Source organism: Rutilus rutilus (genome assembly GCF_951802725.1).
Source record: "Rutilus rutilus genome assembly, chromosome: 2".
Taxonomy (NCBI): domain Eukaryota; kingdom Metazoa; phylum Chordata; class Actinopteri; order Cypriniformes; family Leuciscidae; genus Rutilus; species Rutilus rutilus.
This window is the reverse complement of record NC_140210.1, coordinates 60,220,258-60,238,580: the sequence shown is the minus strand read 5'-3', so window position 1 is coordinate 60,238,580 and position 18,323 is coordinate 60,220,258. Positions and strand designations below refer to the sequence as shown.

General features: G+C 42.5%; 1 protein-coding gene across 6 annotated transcripts; it reads right to left on the bottom strand.

Moving 5' to 3' along the window:
- Positions 1 to 1,019: 1,019 nt before the first annotated feature.
- LOC311286270 (uncharacterized protein) lies at positions 1,020 to 18,277 on the bottom strand. Of its 6 annotated transcripts, none has more exons than XR_014626516.1 (7): positions 17,984 to 18,277; positions 17,788 to 17,841; positions 17,584 to 17,652; positions 16,589 to 17,419; positions 7,620 to 9,659; positions 7,474 to 7,527; positions 1,020 to 1,050 (listed from the first exon to the last, which is right to left on the bottom strand). XR_014626516.1 is itself a non-coding variant. In XM_084402410.1 (5 exons), exons 2-5 carry the CDS (start codon positions 17,804 to 17,806, stop codon positions 9,499 to 9,501), a joined length of 1,080 nt encoding a protein of 359 aa, XP_084258536.1. In that variant the 5' UTR covers positions 17,807 to 17,841; positions 17,984 to 18,277; the 3' UTR covers positions 6,052 to 9,498. The 6 variants fall into 6 exon arrangements, 2 of the variants coding, with proteins under 2 accessions (XP_084258536.1, XP_084258537.1); XR_014626518.1 differs by lacking the exon at positions 1,020 to 1,050 and adding exons at positions 4,635 to 5,649; positions 5,754 to 5,886 and having other exon boundaries at positions 7,474 to 9,659; XR_014626519.1 differs by lacking the exon at positions 1,020 to 1,050 and adding an exon at positions 4,635 to 5,886.
- Positions 18,278 to 18,323: the final 46 nt, after the last annotated feature.

The following is an 18,323-nucleotide window of genomic DNA, read 5'->3' as shown; positions in this document are numbered from 1 at the left end:
CTAACTCCTGATAGGATGGAGACGTGCTGTCTCTGGTGTGTGTGTGTAGGGCACTTCTGAACAAGAGTGAATGTGGAGTATGACGATGCAGGTGTGTGTGTGTGTTGTGTTGTTGAGCTGAGTAAACATGAGGTAAAGGATCTGGCTGTAACTGTGGGGGTGCAGAAGTGTCCAACACTCTGTTAAGCACTGTCATGAACATCCTATTATATTCCTGGCGTTCCTCTCTCTGAGCTCGGTAGCGGCGCTCCTCCACATCCAGCTGTCCAGAGACTCTTTCTCCTGATGCTGACGAACTCGCTCAGCCGGCATGAAGTCCTCATATTGTTTCTTCTGTAGTTCTGCATATGACTCCAACATGCTTGTTAGGTCGACCTTTGCCTTTCTCTTCTTGCTGACTGCTCTGGGCCGCATGTTCTCTAACAGCATTTGGCTAATTGCATGGCTCATATTAGGTCAACCTTTGCCTTTACCAGTTTAACATTTTGTGACTGATTGAAAAAGATCTGCAAAGATGAGAAACATGGACATAATTCCTGCATTTTCTCGTGTTACCATAATATTTTGCTGTCTAGTCAATAAATAAATACAAATCCATATGATCCTGTAACACAATTTCAGATTTTACAATTGTCTTCCTTTGCTGAAAATGTTTTTTTTTTCTTGTAAGTTATCTTTTGCACATTCTTAGTTTCACTTTATATTTATTCTAGATATTCATATTTGATTAATTAGCATCATTCAACATTTGGATTGTACTGCTGAAATGTAATACTGTATATTTCTTTTATTATTTCCTTTTTTTAAAGATTTTGCATCATCCTCCACTGTGATTCTTCTATCCATCCTTTATTTCAACTAGGGTAAGTTATCTTTTTTAGCATCCATTAAAGGTATTTATTAGAGATCGACCGATAGTGGACTTATTAGTGGATATATCCAGGTTTGGCGGTACATGCCGATAACCGATTATTCAACCAATATTTTTTCCACTGTTGCAGGGGTCTGGCTCCTTCAAGGCTGTACTTCAGTAGTGGTTTAATCCGATGTCTTCTGAAGCAATATTGTTGAATTCGGAGACCAAAAAGATGCAAAAGGAGTCACATATTACTTATGGAGTCCTGGGGCCCGTTCTTCGTACGTTGCTTATTACATCCGAGATCAAATGAGACATCCAAGATGATATCATCGTGCGAATCATGATCTGGCTAACTCGGTTCTTCGAACACACTTGCCGGATATGATTAGTATAGCTGGATTGAGTCATCTGAGATAATTGCGCGTTCATGCGCTGGTTAAAAGGGGATATGTATCGATAGTAGAAACATTGATCAGCAACGCTGCTATTGGCTGCTCAGCGTGGGCGTGGCCAAAGAGTGCGCTCAGTGTTTCTCCTCAGCACAGCAAGAACTAATAGTCGAAGTTTATTCGGAATTTTAATGTTTAATCAAAACGCCAGGGAACACCTCAAAGTCTGCAAAAGCCAGGAGAGAGGGCTGGCAAAGAGTAGCAGACAATTTAAATCCGTTAGAAGTGGCCATGCTAGATGTTTTATCACTTATTAGCCTATATTTTTGTATTTTAATAATTGCATAATTACTTTGTTCATTGTAATGTCAGAGTCACCACACTAGAACATGGGAACAAATAAAAGTGAAGTACAAAAATATTCTACATAATGGTAATTTTTAGTTATATTATAGTCTCTTTTATAAAAGGCACTGTTAAATAAATGGTGTTCTGTTTATAAAAGCAACCAAGAAAAAGGCTGAGAAAAAAGAAAAGCTCTTACTCTCCTACACTGTAAAATAATTTTTGCTGCATTAAATTAAGGCCGTATAGTAATTTCAACTGTTAAATCTTGAGTAATGATGAATTGCTTTGACTTGTGAAAGTGAAAACTGATAAACTTATGTTAATGTAAAAATATTTTGCCATGAGTTATTGATCACATTTTTCCCGAGTGTAGGTCATTGTAATGACATTGTGTTTTCCTCTTTTGTGCACTTTTACACAATACACCAACACTTGTATCTGTTCCCAAGAAAGTGGAGCTGAAATATGTGCAGTAAGTGGACATTTTCTAACTTTCCAAAGGAAAGAAAGTATAAGACTTTGTAATGTCCATTTGTTTCCATTGCACTGGACAGTGAATAAACCCTCTCAGATAACTGTCATATGGAGGAACTAGCCTACCTGCAAGTGCATAAATAACTTTACTTCATTTATACTTGTATGCTTTATGGCTGCAATATAAGTTTAAGGATTCCACATCTACAGAAAGGCCTACAGAAGAGTCTGCACAGACAGAGGACACATATGCCTACAGGTGGGCAGTGTAGAGACAACGTCTCCTTTTTATTTGTTGCATGAGGCATGTGTCTAATATCTCTTGTTGGAGGCACTTGACCACTGGCTTTTCTTTACAAAGAACAATTGAAATAAAACTCAAAGAACTAAGCATATTTGTCTTTTATTAAACATTTAAAGAAAAGTGTTTTGTTTTGGCAATGTTGTGTAATATGGCACATGCAACAATGTCACAGGCCCTGTCAGGTGTGCAACCCTCAAGAGTTTTCAGAGCCAAAGTTCATTTCATTGTGTGCCCTTGTAATGGAGCTGCATTGTAACTGGTTTGGGTCAGGGAATGGGGTCATAAAACACCTGTCTGCAGGAACATGTCATAATCACCTATGAAGAAATGCAGTTCTGTTAGGATCAGCATAAGTGTGTGTAATACAGTGATCTTGATATTTAATTGTGGAACTTTTCTTACCACTTTCAAATAATGTGCATAAATGTGAATCTCTGAAAATGCTTAAGTCATGCACAGATCCTGGCCATTTTGCTTTCACATTTGTGATATGGAAGATTTTAGTCAACTGCCTTTTTATTTTATTTGATATAATATCACTAATCTGGAATATTAAGAATCACAATAGTAACTGGGCTGCACATTTACATTGTGAACCCCCTTTCTGTTCAAATAATCCCCTTCATTGAGGCCTTGATGGCAGTCAGTCTATGGTACCAATCACGTTAGTGAATCCTGAGCGACATATACTGTAATCTGCATGATCATGATTGCATGATCTTCATAAAAAAATTATGATAGCCCCAAAAAAATAAACTGCTTTACAACGTTGGGTCTTCAGTGGCTTGGAAATGCCACCAAAAAAAACCCAACTAAAACTGTTTTTTAAACCTAAAAGCGCCAGGTAAACTCCGAATGACACGACAGACAGCACTTTCCATCAAGTTCTCCGCATCTCCAATAGTGTAAAGGAAAGAGCCACTCGCAAATAATCTTAGGGCAATGCAAATAGTTTGTGCTGTAGTTAAAGCCCGACTCCGACAAGTAAGGGATAATCCACGGCTAGCCATGCATTAAAGGATTTTAATGCACGACGTAGAGGCGAAGAACCACCCGACGCGAAGCGGAGGCCTCTACGAAGTGCATTAAAATTCTTTAATGCATGGCTAGCCGTGGATTATCCCGCTTATACCTTGGTTATTTGCCAAGTTAAAAATATGTTAAAGCTGTAACTGATGTTTACAGTGTAATTTTTTAACAGACGTGTAAAAATGACGGTTATTTCTTAAGTTAAGGCTCGTCAGTTCTTGCACTCCGTCCGCTTTAAATAAAGTAGAGCCATCGGATTGCTTTTATTTGAATGAATTCACATTTATTTAAATTCATTATTAAAAGAGAGAGACAGAGAACTGAAGGAGAAGGAACAGAGAGAGAGAGAGAGAGAGATGCGTGCGCGAGTTACCTGTGTGCGTCGATCTCTTCTTTAAAGTCTAGCAGCTACAGTCCCCTCATTGCTTAAGCATATAGCTAACTTAATGATTCTTTAATGGATTTATTACAATTATTTATGAATGACAGGCAACACTGATACAAATTAAACGAAATTCAAAAAATCATCCATTTAGCCTACCTAAACGTTTTCATATGCGTCTCTCACTCTGCTTGCAAGTGTATCTGTGTTACTATGGTTACCAATGTAGCGGATTAATTTCGAACTGTAATCAAACTGACTGGAACTACCTGTGCATTAAACGGTTTTACTGCACACCTTCCAGCCAATCACAATCGACTATTTAAACAGCCCATGGTATAAGTCGAAAATAAATGTGCGTTTCCAACAAATTAATAATGTAAACGACAATCTCACGAGTCACGAGAAAAAAAATATATCTCAGAAATCGCGCTGCGCTGGACTTCACGTATCAGCTCCGCTTATAAAGCCATGCACAGTCTAATCCTGTTAACATGAAATAAGCCTGCTCCCGAGCAGGTTTAAGATTGCACACCTGTTGCTATGACAGCAAGTCTAGGATGAGCGTCGAAGAACCAAACAATCCAAGATCATGCCAAATCGCCAACAATCAAATCCAGCTAAGTGAGTTAGCGACGTACGAAGAACGGGCCCCTGGTCACTACAGGAGATACAATTTTAATTAAAAATAATAATAATCCCGCCATGTGTTTCTACTCCAAATAATATATATGTTTATACCATGGGCTGTTTAAATAGTCGATTCTGATTGGCTGGAAGGTGTGCAGTAAAACCGTAACATTAAAACATAAACATTAAAATAATACGATTAAAAATGATAGCCAGATTTTAAAAGTGTCTTGCAACATGTGATATACTAACATGTACAAGTTCAAATAAAGTTGACAAAAAAGGTTTTTATAAAAAGATAAACCTCACATATTTCAGACTTTAATTTATCTTTTTTGACTCATTCTTTTTATAAAAAATGATTTACTGACATTTACAATACAGTTTAGCTCATCTTTTATTATTAATAGTAAAATTCGGTCCGATTTCCCGTGGCGTCTGTCGTTGCTATGCAACCATGCCCTGCGCTCTCCACAATGACAAACCAGTTTTAGTGGCTAATGGATTTCCACCGCCGAAAAACGCTTGCTGTAGCTCTGTTACAAGATTTATTTACGGAGAAGAGAAACACACCCGTAGTGTTTGGGTGCACCCGCATCCTTCATGTCTTTCTTCATGTCACTGCGCCTGGAAAAAAACGAGCGCGTCGCTTCAATTATAAGCGCACTTACCGCTTACCGCGCGCCTACATTTGAATGAAGTTGAGCGCGAAAAAGACGCGATATGTGAACTGCCTCTTGGCGAGCGACTTCGATACTTTTTTGCTACTTTGTAATAACTTTCTGCGGCCAGCGTTTCTGGAAATGAACGAGGGTAAAATCTTCTTTAAGACCTGACTAAATGAAATTTAAGACCGCGGATGAAAATCTGGCTGTTTTTAAGACGTTTTAAGGCCTTAAATTTAAAGTTCAGAATTTAAGACTTTTTAAGACCCCGCGGGAACCCTGTTAAATCTGACCACTAAAAGTAAGAAAAATGAGGGAGAGAAAAAAAAACATTATCAATGACTCAAACTTCACAGAATTCAAAATCAAAAGCTATGAAAACACAATTTCAACAGCTTCCGCGCTTCCTTTCCTCTGTTTCCTCCTCCACTGATGGCACGTCCAGGGCAGAATAACCTGTGAGAGACGGGGGAAAATGGGCCTCGCAACTCACCGGCTTACGCAGTCACAACAAAAGGGTTAAATATATCTCTGTATATCTGGGTGTCTGCATTGTCCACAAAACATTCCTAAAAAACAGAGCAATCAAAGAAAAAGAAACAAAATGAAATCAAAATCTACTTTTCTGACCTGCCCTGCTTCTAGAGGTCTCTGTGTTTGCTGTTAATCTCACCTGTTGCTTCAGCCCTAGCTGGCTCTCCCACAGCAGTCCTCCTCCTCCTCTCCTACATCTCTCTCTACACTCTCTACATCTCTTCCTGACCCTCTCTTGCTGCTTCAGCTGCCACAGCAGCGCTGACTGAAGCCTGGAAATATTCTAAATAAATTAAAGGTCATGTTGCAGGTTAGAGGACCCAGTGAGCCCATGTATAGAAAAATATTGTAGGAACCAGATTTAAATATAAACATATACTTATAAAACGCTATTTAGGCTTCTGGAGTCGTTTTTGTGAGTACGATTTTACTTCCGCATTTGAAAACCGCCAAACCGGAAGTGACGTAACATGAGGGAGAGCGGTCAAAGTAAACAATAGGAAAGCAATGGATCGCAATGACAGCTCGGAAAGCTGGGGGAATTGTAGCCTAAATGTTTACTCGTATGATATATATAATTGATATATATGATGATATCAAGATATGAAGCCAAGTGAGCAGGACAGGCCAGGGTTAGACAGAACAACGGTGAGTTGTGGTGTGAGGAGAACAGGGCGAGAGAACAGTGTTAGCTTATAGATGTATTCACATTAGGAAAAAAACCTGCAACATGGGCTTTAATTGAATAGCTTATATACTAAACAATGTTATTTAGTTCAACGTGATGAAATGTTAGAATACGATCTACATGTTATTTTAATGTTGATCTAGCTTACTGCTATTCTCATACAGCCAACAAACTAACTTACAACATTCAACACACTCAAACACAGTTTAGTGTGATAGTGTAATGGCTGGTTTCCACTGAGCAGTACCGTCCAGTACAGTATGCTACGGGTCGGTCTAACCACGATCTCGATAGCGTTTCCACTGACAACAGTACCATTACTTGATAGGCGTGGGGTTTCGATCGACGTCATTTTCGCGCGAAGAAGAACATAGTAAACTACAATGGATGACATACAGCAGATCTTGGTCTTGCTTCTCCACATGTTTGTCACAAGAAGACAAGCGCCGATGTTAGCCTTTTCTCAATGCCAAGCAGGTCTACGCAAAGTTTGGACTTGCCATTCCCACTCAGGAGACTACTCTGACGGTAAGTTTAGGTTTAGGGAGAAATGACGCGCTGTGAAGGGTAAGATGATGCGCTTGACGAACGCGGCTAGTTTTTAATAGTTGAATATTCAACGGATTGTGGGGAAAAAATGTGTTGGTTTCAAATCTGTCAAATTAAATCCTTAAAATAGACGTCATGAGTGTCACATAACGTGAAGTAACATGCCATTTTATTTTGTTTGAAATTTAACTTGTCCAGTGGGACGAGTCATTTTCTCTTCCACTTGTCCTACAAAAAAATCCACTTGTCCCGGACAAGCCTTAATGTCCAGCCCTGATATATAGATATAGATATAGATATAGGGGATAGATTTCCCCTTACTTTAAAATGAATGCTTAATTTATAGTTCATTATAATTAAAGAAAACACAATAACAATAAAGATAGTGAAGGAGTTGATAAAGGACAAATTCACTTATATTTAACATTAATGAAGCAAACTTTAAATTCAATATTAGTCCTGGAGTGGAACAAATTCATACATTTAAAATACAATCACTCGATGCCACTGAACGGCTACTATCGTGCAAAAACTGCAACCAATCCATTATTCAGGATTAAAATTCAAACAGATTAGTTTAGTATCACAATTATTAAACCATTAAGAATTAAAATTAACTCACCTTATTTAGGCAGGAATCAAAAGAGATCCGGCGCCTCCAGTCAGCACATGCTGTCTATCACAAAAAAACAATTTTTTTTTTTTTTTTACTAATAGTAATAAAACGCACTTCAAGATTCAAAATGAATCCTAGAATATAGCAATCACCTTATATGCAGAGAGGAAAGATAGCATCCCAGTATTGTTGATGATGCTATCATTTGATTTACTTTACAGATTTATTCAGAAGTTTATCTCCATGTAACATGTCCAGTTACTGGAGTAAACGAAGAAAAATTCAAAGAGGAGTTGAGCAAGACTTACAAAATCTGAAATTGGCATCTATAGAAACAGATGAAAAAACTGAGAGACTTGACTGTTGTATCATAAGCAATTTTGAGCAAGTGGCTCTTCCAACAATAGAGTGGATGATTACACACTAAGCAGCAGTGAGGGAAGAGCTAGTGAGAGCTTTGCTGAGAACACAGAGGAGAGCAATGATGAAAGCATAGATGAGGAGGAGGAGGAGGATGATATCAGAGCATTGCTTTCTGATTGGGCAGTCAGAAAACAAATTCCACATTCATCATTGACTGAACTACTCAGGATTCTGTGTGCCAAACTACCTGAATTAGGCCTTCCTAAAGATTCACGGACTGGTGGAAATCAAAGAAGTCTCTGGGGGGACTTATCTTCATGCTGGAATTGAACATGGTCTGTTGTCTCAACTCACGACATTAAATCATCAAGTGTGGTCCGAGTCCGTGTCCCTGCAGGTCAATATAGATGGCCTTCCTCTATACAAGAGCTCAAACTCTCAATTCTGGCCTATTTTAGGCCTAGTAGAAAACTACAAAGACAGGGTCCAGACAAACAAGTTACCATTTGTCATTGGGATGTTTTTTTGGGGGAAAGAAACCAGCCAGTCTTGATTACTTACAAGACTTTGTTGAGGAAATGAGGAAGGTTTCTTTTGTGAAGACAGCAATATTAAAGTCCAGATCTCTGCCATTGTTTGCGACGCACCAGCAAGGGCCTTCATCAGAAATTCTAAAGGTCACGATGGTCACTATGGATGTGACAAATGCAGTCAAAAGGGAGTTTACTATAATAACCGTATGACCTTCCCAGAAACAACAGCCTGTCTGAGGTCCAACCATGACCATTTTGAGTCTTTTTCTGAGGACTCACACTACAGTGGGAAAACACCTTTAGAGCCACTGTCCATTGGTTTGGTGACATCGTTTCCTCTCGACTACATGCACCTTGTATGTTTGGGGGTTACACGCAAAATAATCTCTCTATGGCAGAAAGGGCCACTGAAGACTCGTTTAGGCCCAACGTTTGTCAGAAGCGTTTCTGCACAACTGACAGAGCTACGGCCTCATGCTCCATCAGAAATGAACAGAAAACCAAGATGACTATTCGAGTCAGACCGCTGGAAGGCTACAGAATTCTCTTGTACAAACATTCCTAAGGCAATGTATGAACACTTCATGCTGCTTGCAGTGGCTATGACCATCTTTCTCAGTCCATCCTTGTGTGCAGACTATGCTGGAAACCTCCTGGTTTTGTTTGTGAACCACTGCAGCTGCTTGTATGGGAAAGAAACCATCACTTACAACATGCATTGCTTAACTCATTTGATTCACGACGTACATGCATTTGGTGTACTTGACAACATTTCTTGCTTTCCCTTTGAGAATTTCCTTGGCCAAATTAAAAGAATGATAAGAAAACCAAACAAGCCTTTAGAACAAGTCGTAAGAAGACTGTCAGAAAGAGAGGCTATGCGAACAATGCAGTCAGATCCAGAGAAAACTCTGCAAAAACCACATGACAAAGGCCCAGTCCCAAATGGTCTAAATGTGAAAGCACAATATGCAAAAATGCAGTTCAGTCACTTCTCTGTGCAGACGTGCACTGGGAATAACTGTGTCCATCTGACAAACAAGGATGTTGTCGTAGTGCAAAACCTGGTGGTCGAGGAACATGGAGAAACTTTCATTGTGTACACCACATTCAGGAACAAGACCGATCTTTTTGTCTATCCCCTGCCATCATCACAGCTAGACATTTTCCTTCTCTCTGGACTGAAGGATGAACTCCTTTTCACCCAAGCCACAAATGTGCTACGCAAGTTTGTGCTTCTTCCATGCAAAGAGGACTTTGCTGGTCTGCCATTACTCCATTTGTAGGATGTGGCACCTGTAAAAAAAAAAAAAGCTCTGTAAAAAGTTTAACTACTACAAATAAAGTATAACTCCTACAATTATCTGTAAAAAGGTTTGTATTTTTTAAGATAGAGCTGAGCGATAAAATGATAACAATATGTATCGCGATAGACATGTAATAAATATCAATAAAAAATGCGTTCGATAAAACGCAAAAAAAATTTTTTTCTTCGTCGGAAGAAACCAGAGGTTGCGAAGCAAGTTTTGGTTGCATGAACAAAGGCACTCACTCTCTGGTAACCTAGCAACGTAGGGAGTGACACGCTACCAGCCAATCATGTAACAGTTTGGTTGCGCATGTCGTTGTATCGTTTCTGAAGAACGGTTTTGGGGGGTATGGTTCAATGTTGAATTTCAATGTTCAGAAATGATACAGAGGTGGTATGATGTGTTGTGTCAGATCATGGCTGAGACGTCAAATTTCAGGAATTCCACTCGGCACAACATATGCTCGTTATCAGCTGTCAATCAAGCTGTCAATCAAAGTTAACCACGCCCTTATTTGTCATACATTTTATATCTAAATGATGTCCTAAGTCCCGTTACAGGGGTAATCACACGTGCTGTTGCCGCGTCATGATATGTGCGCCTTATATGTTCCTGCTTTTTTGTCAATATGAAGTATTTTTTCTCCACATAATGGACTTCGACTAATTTGTTATTGCTATTGTTTCCTCAAAAAACTTCATTTCTTTTCAACTGAAGAAAGAAAGACATGGATATCTTGGCATTGGGGTGAATAAATGATTAGGAAATTTTCATTTTGAGGTGAACTAATCGTTTTAGTTTAAAATAAAAATGTTTAAATGTAATATATTTTTCTCCTGGTCCTTATTTTAAATAGGTCATAAAAAATATCAATAATTATCGATATGAAACACTTATATCGTGATACAGTTTTCAGCCATATCGCCCAGCCCTATTATATTATGTTGAAATTGAGTTGGTGAAATATTTTGTGAAATTGATTGACCCATTGCACTTTTTTTAATCACAGTTCAATGTATGCTGTAGTCAGTTTTCCTAATGAAGAGGACAGTTTAGCGGTCATCCCAGAAAACTGGTGCACCAAGGAGGGATGTTATTGGCCTCCATACAAGAGCCAAGAGAGGTTAAAGAAGGCAGTGATGTTTCATGAAAAGCCAAACACTGACACATGGCAGATACACCCATTTGATCTACTAAAAAAGAAAAGTGAGTGTTTTAAATTTATTTCAAATAATAAATGTATACTTTGCAAATGTAAAGCAATTAATAAAAATAAAATAATGTCAGATACATATGAGAAGGCCCATGAATGCCTGATTCAGGCTGAAAAGGGTTCTGTGTCACGTTAGATACAAACAAAACCGAGGACTCAATTGCAGCCAAAACAAGAAGAACTTTAATAAAAAACACAATAACAAAAATACCCACGAGGGGGAAAAATACAAGAAACTCTGAAACAGAACTGGGACTGGAAACAGAACACCAAACATAGACAACGTAACCACACAAGACTACAGACACAAGGAGACTAAATAGGGGAGCAAACAAAGGAGGGTAACGAACACAACAGGTGGGGCAAATTAACCAAACTAGCTAACAAGACGGGCGGGGCTAACAATGAACATGAGCACCTGACTTAACATAACCAACACCCAAGTGCAAAACAAGACAGGACAGACATGTGACATAACCCCCTCCTTAAGGAGTGGCTTCCAGACACTCCACTAGAACGGGGGGGACAGACCAGGGCGGGACGGGGGGGACAGACCAGGGCGGGACGGGGGGGACAGACCAGGGCGGGACGGGGGGGACAGACCAGGGCGGGACGGGAGGGACAGACCAGGGCGAGACGGGAGGAACAAACTGTCCATGGGAGGGCCAGGGCGGCACCAACTCAGGCACTAGATCTGGAACCTCCGGCTCTGGGACAGACACTGGCTCCGGCTCTGGGACAGACACTGGCTCCGGCTCTGGGACAGACACTGGCTCCGGCTCTGGGACAGACACTGGCTCCGGCTCTGGGACAGACACTGGCTCCGGCTCTGGGACAGACACCACCGGTCCAAGTGTGTGCGTAGCCCACACACACCACATGGCTGTGGCCATAATGGCCAGTGTCGCGGTCACTGAGGGCTCAGGAACAGACACAGGCTCCGACTCAGGGACAGACACTGGCTCCGGCTCAGGGACAGACACTGGCTCCGGCTCAGGGACAGACACTGGCTCCGGCTCAGGGACAGACACTGGCTCCGGCTCAGGGACAGACACTGGCTCCGGCTCAGGGACAGACACTGGCTCCGGCTCAGGGACAGACACTGGCTCCGGCTCAGGGACAGACACTGGCTCCGGCTCAGGGACAGACACTGGCTCCGGCTCAGGGACAGACACTGGCTCCGGCTCAGGGACAGACACTGGCTCCGGCTCAGGGACAGACACTGGCTCCGGCTCAGGGACAGACACTGGCTCCGGCTCAGGGACAGACACTGGCTCCGGCTCAGGGACAGACACTGGCTCCGGCTCAGGGACAGACACTGGCTCCGGCTCAGGGACAGACACTGGCTCCGGCTCAGGGACAGACACTGGCTCCGGCTCAGGGACAGACACTGGCTCCGGCTCAGGGACAGACACTGGCTCCGGCTCAGGGACAGACACTGGCTCCGGCTCAGGGACAGACACTGGCTCCGGCTCAGGGACAGACACTGGCTCCGGCTCTGGGACAGACACTGGCTCCGGCTCTGGGACAGACACTGGCTCCGGCTCTGGGACAGACACTGGCTCCGGCTCTGGGACAGACACTGGCTCCGGCTCTGGGACAGACACTGGCTCCGGCTCTGGGACAGACACTGGCTCCGGCTCTGGGACAGACACTGGCTCCGGCTCTGGGACAGACACTGGCTCCGGCTCTGGGACAGACACTGGCTCCGGCTCTGGGACAGACACTGGCTCCGGCTCTGGGACAGACACTGGCTCCGGCTCAGGGACAGACACTGGCTCCGGCTCTGGGACAGACACTGGCTCCGGCTCTGGGACAGACACTGGCTCCGGCTCTGGGACAGACACTGGCTCCGGCTCTGGGACAGACACCACCGGCTCAAGTGTGTGTGTAGCCCACACACACCACATGGCTGTGGCCATAATGGCCAGTGTCGCGGTCACTGAGGGCTCAGGAACAGACGCCACCGCCTCAGGAACAGACACCGGCTCCGGCTCAGGAACAGACACCGGCTCCGGCTCAGGAACAGACACTGGCTCCGGCTCAGGAACAGACACTGGCTCCGGCTCAGGAACAGACACTGGCTCCGGCTCAGGAACAGACACTGTGGGTCCAAAAGGTCTCTCCAGGATTCTGGCCAGACGCTCGAAGTAATCTGACAATGTCCCAGACGCCACCGGCTCGGGCACTGGAACTGGCCCCACCGGCTCGAGTCCTGGAACTGATACCACCGGCTCGGGCACTGGAACTGGCACCCCCAGCTCCGACTCAGGAACAGACACCACCGGTTCAAGTTCAGACACAAGCTCGACGGCGGCCATCTTATCTGAAGACACAGGCTCGGCGGCGGCCATCTTGTCCAGAAACATAGGCTCAGCAGATGTGACGTGAACATTCCTGGGTGTTTCTAGGATCTTCCGTAGCATTGAAAAATAATCCAACAATGTTCCAGTGGCCATCTCCTCAGGGAACACCAGCTCCGCGTCGGCCATCTTGTCCGAAGACACAGGCCCGGCAGACGCGACGTGAACAGTCTCTGACTGGGCAGACGTGACGTGAAGCGTCTCTGGCTGGGCAGACGTGACTTGAACCGTCTCTGACTGAGCAGAACTGACCTGAACCGTCTCTGACTGGGCAGACGTGGCATGAACCGTCTCTGGCTGGGTAGGTGTGACGTGACCCGTCCTTCTTCTCCTCCTGCGTCTCGGAGTCCCTGGGATCATCGGCGTTGGAGTCACCGGCGTTGGAACCCTAGGAACCGGCGATGAAAAACACTCGGGGCTGAACCTCGTCGGTCCTTGGTCACGAAACGACCAAACTGGAGAGTACTGTTGGTGCTCCCTTCTAGCATCTCCTCCCCTGTGTCCTCCACGAATTCCCCTGAATTTAGCGAGACGGGTTCCTCTGAAAGACTCACTCTCCCACGAAACGAGCCCGTGAGTCTCCATGCTGCTGAGTCCTCAAGGTGGTGGTTACGTTCTGTCACGTTAGATACAAACAAAACCGAGGACTCAATTGCAGCCAAAACAAGAAGAACTTTAATAAAAAACACAATAACAAAAATACCCACGAGGGGGAAAAATACAAGAAACTCTGAAACAGAACTGGGACTGGAAACAGAACACCAAACATAGACAACGTAACCACACAAGACTACAGACACAAGGAGACTAAATAGGGGAGCAAACAAAGGAGGGTAACGAACACAACAGGTGGGGCAAATTAACCAAACTAGCTAACAAGACGGGCGGGGCTAACAATGAACATGAGCACCTGACTTAACATAACCAACACCCAAGTGCAAAACAAGACAGGACAGACATGTGACATTCTGGCATTGAAACAAATCAAAGAAAGAGAAAGTAAGATTTATTGTTTGAGATATATGGAACCGCAACACTACAATTTAGCCTCTAATTACTTCATGCTTGCTTTTATTCCCAGACGAAATCCTAAATTTAATGAAATTGATTTTGAGGAGTCTGATGATGCTGACAATAATCAGTTCCCTCAACCACCAAAGCCCCACAAATTTGCCTCAAAAAAGGATTTTTGTAAAGCTAAAAAAAGTATGTGCAAATATTTTAATATTACATTTTGTTAATTGTTATTTGCTCAATTTGCAAAAGCATCCCCAAGAGCATCCTCCCATCCCTCTTTATCACTCTCTGCTCGGGGTAAGTTGAATAACAAAGTTTAGCTATCACAGCATTTTGCTAAATAATTAATGATGTACTATTGTATTTTAAAAAACAGGAGCAGGATGTAAAGCAGCCTACAGCACCAATAAGGCAGCAATACAAGGTTAATAGCATGTATATATCAATACAGTGAAGCACTGCACTGTGGCAGTCCTTTAAATGTTTGCAAGTATTCCTGGAAGTACTTTGGAAGTAAAATTATGTGTGAACTCTGATGTATAAGACAAATAAATCTGCTTTACTTTGATCTCTTCTTTATCCCAGAGGCTCACTGTTTACCGGCCTGAAGGTACGGCCATCATAATATCTTAAATGTAAAAAGGAAAAAAAAGATTGAATCCAATATTGGGTGATAATAAAGCATAACAAGTGATTTCTAAGCTATTTTTTATAGGCCGGTCAATTTTGCCCGGGAACATCACAGGTGTTATAGGTTTTTGAACAACACACAAGGGTTAACATTGTTTTTAACCAAGCATTGTGTTTCATGCAGAATCAGAAGCATCAAGACCCTCTTCAGATTTTCTGGCTGCAAATCAAGGTAATTTAAAGTTTTCCATTGTATCACTGCACTTATATTTATTGAATATAACTTAAAACTTTTCATTTGTATGTTTAAATAATATAATGTAATAGAATATAATAATAGAATGTTATTTTCTTATTTAATCTATGTTGATTCTATGAAAAGTGAACAGCATGAGTAAGTTAGGATCATTATCGGAGGACATTAAGATCGGGGGACATTTGGATTTTGGTCAGACATGATTTTGACCACTCACTCTAAAAAGAGAGATGTTAAAAACAGCATGTGTCAGTGGCGGCTCTACATGGGGGCCTAGGGAGGCCCGTGCCCCTGTAGACATGTCAATGTCAATCAATTCATTTATTATGATTTGTTTTTATATTTTGAGCGCCAAAAGGGGAACTGAAAATGTAACGTGACTCATAGAATGTAATAGTTAGTTTACTGTCATTGTGAGGAGACAACAAGACACATTAGCTGTTTTCATTATGTTAGGCACAATATTTATAATCAATGTGTACATATTGAGTATTATCCCTATACAATTTGAAGCCTTCAGTAAATTAAAAAAGCTCAGGTTTAGGAGGGGAAGAGACAGGGCAAGATGAGGAGACTGAGAGAAAAAGAAAGGGTGATGAAGATGAGGAGAGAGCAGGTAGTGAAAAATAATCTACTGCCCACTGACATGGTTTTAAAGCTATTTATTATCCTTTTTTAGGCCTTCAAACGTCTTAAAATGCACATATCAGAGAGAAAAAAAAGGGGAACCCCCTAACAACCTAAAATTTAGGACGTCTTTAATGATAAAGCCCTGTATTAGGCGTAAGATCAATGATGAATGTGTAGCCTACATATTGTGAATGAATTTAATAAAGTTAGTAGCTTTCAGTAAATTAAGAAAATGATTCATAAATCAACGTTTCAGTTGTTTACACTGACAGACTACCCATTGACATGGTTTTAAAGCTGTTGTTATCCTTTTTTTTGTGTGGCCTTCAAAACACCTTAAAATGCACATATGTAGATTAGAGAAGAGACCCCGAGCTAGCCTACCTCACATTCAGGACCTCAGTGATTATAAAACCCTGCCATATGCATGTTAATGAAACTTAATAGTGAGCATTAGACCCTAAACTAAAGTGTAACTTTTTTTTTAAATCATACCCTCATTGGGGGCTGAGCCCCCCTAAAATGAAAATCCTAATTTGACTAGGGAGGCCAAGGAGGGGCCAGTACGGTGACCGGGAGGGGACATGTGCGGTTCACTTGGTTTGGTCGTGGCCACAACATATATACTCGTGGGAACGTGATAATATCGTGTGGCCACGAGATCATTTTGTTGAGGTAACGACATCATTATGTCGTGGCCTCCAGATCATATGTTGAGGTAACGATATATTTTTCTCGTGGCCACGACTTCATATTTTGAGAGAACGACATCTATTTCTCGTGGCCACGAGTTTAGGGAACCGTACCGGTCATACTGTACGATAGCCTACAGCAGTCGGAGATAGAGATCACGGAGACTCCATACCACCCATCTTGGTCGTTATAATGCCCGAAAGCACGTGGCGTGTTCTCCTTCCTCAGAAACTGCCCAGTGGTCCTCTGTCCATGCATGCCGGCCTCAGCATCCCTGATGCTTTCTATGGCATGCAGGTATGCCAGGTGAGCTCGCTCATACTTGAGGTGCATGAGCTCATTCACCTGGTTTGCCATATCGGTTGGTGACTTGCCAGTGCGCCTCAGCTCATCCATCACAGTCTTGCAGATGGCCTTCTTGTAGGTCAGGAATGCGGGCAGAAGGTTGGTAAACCGCTTAGGCAGCTTCTCACGCCATCGTGGATTGTCAGCAAACCAGTTCCTCCGACAGGCCTTGCAGCAGAGACGTGAGGACAAGATGTAATACTGGCCACTGGTGCCAACAATCACTCGGGGCCTGCCCACACCTGCAGAGACCACCTGTGGATGAGGACATCCATGCAGACATGGGTGGAGGTAATTGTTCCTCAACCTGACCATGATGTGACTCTCGGGCTTCCAGATGAAAAATGGGTGGAGCTGGAAGAAGTTGGGAGATGGGAGCGCAGTCACCGTATCGACAAGCTCAGGTTGTGGAGGAAGACGCCACAGTGAAATTGTGTTCCCTGGGTTACGCACTGAGCGAGACCCAGGCCACAGCCCGAGATCCTGAAGCTCTATCCTCATCCACAGCTTCTGGTGTTGAGAACAGCTCCAGTTACTCATGTCGTGGTCATGCCCAGGCAAGAGAACAGGAACAGGAATGGGTGGCTGAGCTGAGGGAACTAGGGTTTAAAAAGAAAAATGGATAGGGCAAAAAGAATGTAATGCAACTAATTATTATTATAGATTGCAGTGTGAAAAACAAAATGATTAAAGCAGAGTTAAAACATCTTAGTGTCGGGAGTTCACAAAATGGAAGGGTTGTCTACATGCTGTTCATTCTTACCATCTTCGCCACTATCCTCAAAGGCAAGCGCTTTGCGTGCAGAGGTGCCAGCAGCACTTGTCCGGGGTCCTAAAAAGAAGTGCAGTCTTTATGTTTTGCATTTGTACAGGCTATTAGCGTCATGATGTGACGAACAAATTTTGGTTGTGTTTGTGAAAATGATGTGTAATTGAGTATCAGTCCTACACTAAAATGGAAACATACCTAGAGTTGACTCAGGCATCTCTGCTGTTGTCTGCTTTACAAGGAATGTCAGCTCTGCCGGAAGGGGCACAGGGGTTTTCCTCTTCAGGCCTGGAGAGGCTGGAGCTACATGAACGTAAATATACCAATTATTATTTTTATGTAACCAAAATTAACTCAACATTTGACTACATGAACTTGATTACAGTGTTTTTACCATCAACTGGTGATGCTTGCAGTTCAGCAGTTGTATCAGGATTTGGTTTGGACAGTGCCTCAGATAAAACTATAACAGACAAAAATCATCAGTCATTTTAGAATTCACAATATATGCAAGTGTTGGTGTTAGTAAGAACTCAATGAACAAGCATGCAGTCAAGTGTTAGTACCCAACGCTAATTTATTTGTTTTTAATACATCATGAATGGAAAGCAAAAAGTGCATATTTACCCTCCTTGTGGTTGGAATCAGTTCATCCTGGTAGGATCAATTCATAGTCCTTAGGACAGTTAGTATAACGAACCATATTGTTAGAGGAACATGTCCGGAACATGGCC

What these genes read in the sequence shown, in the direction of transcription:
- LOC311286270 (XM_084402410.1), bottom strand. An exon ending in TGAGGATAGTGGCGAAGATG is followed by an intron (nt 17,420 to 17,583) that starts GTAAGAATGAAC and finishes TTTAAACCCTAG; the next exon opens with TTCCCTCAGCTCAGCCACCC. An exon ending in GCTATCGTACAGTATGACCG is followed by an intron (nt 9,660 to 16,588) that starts GTACGGTTCCCT and finishes TTTTTTTTACAG; the next exon opens with GTGCCACATCCTACAAATGG.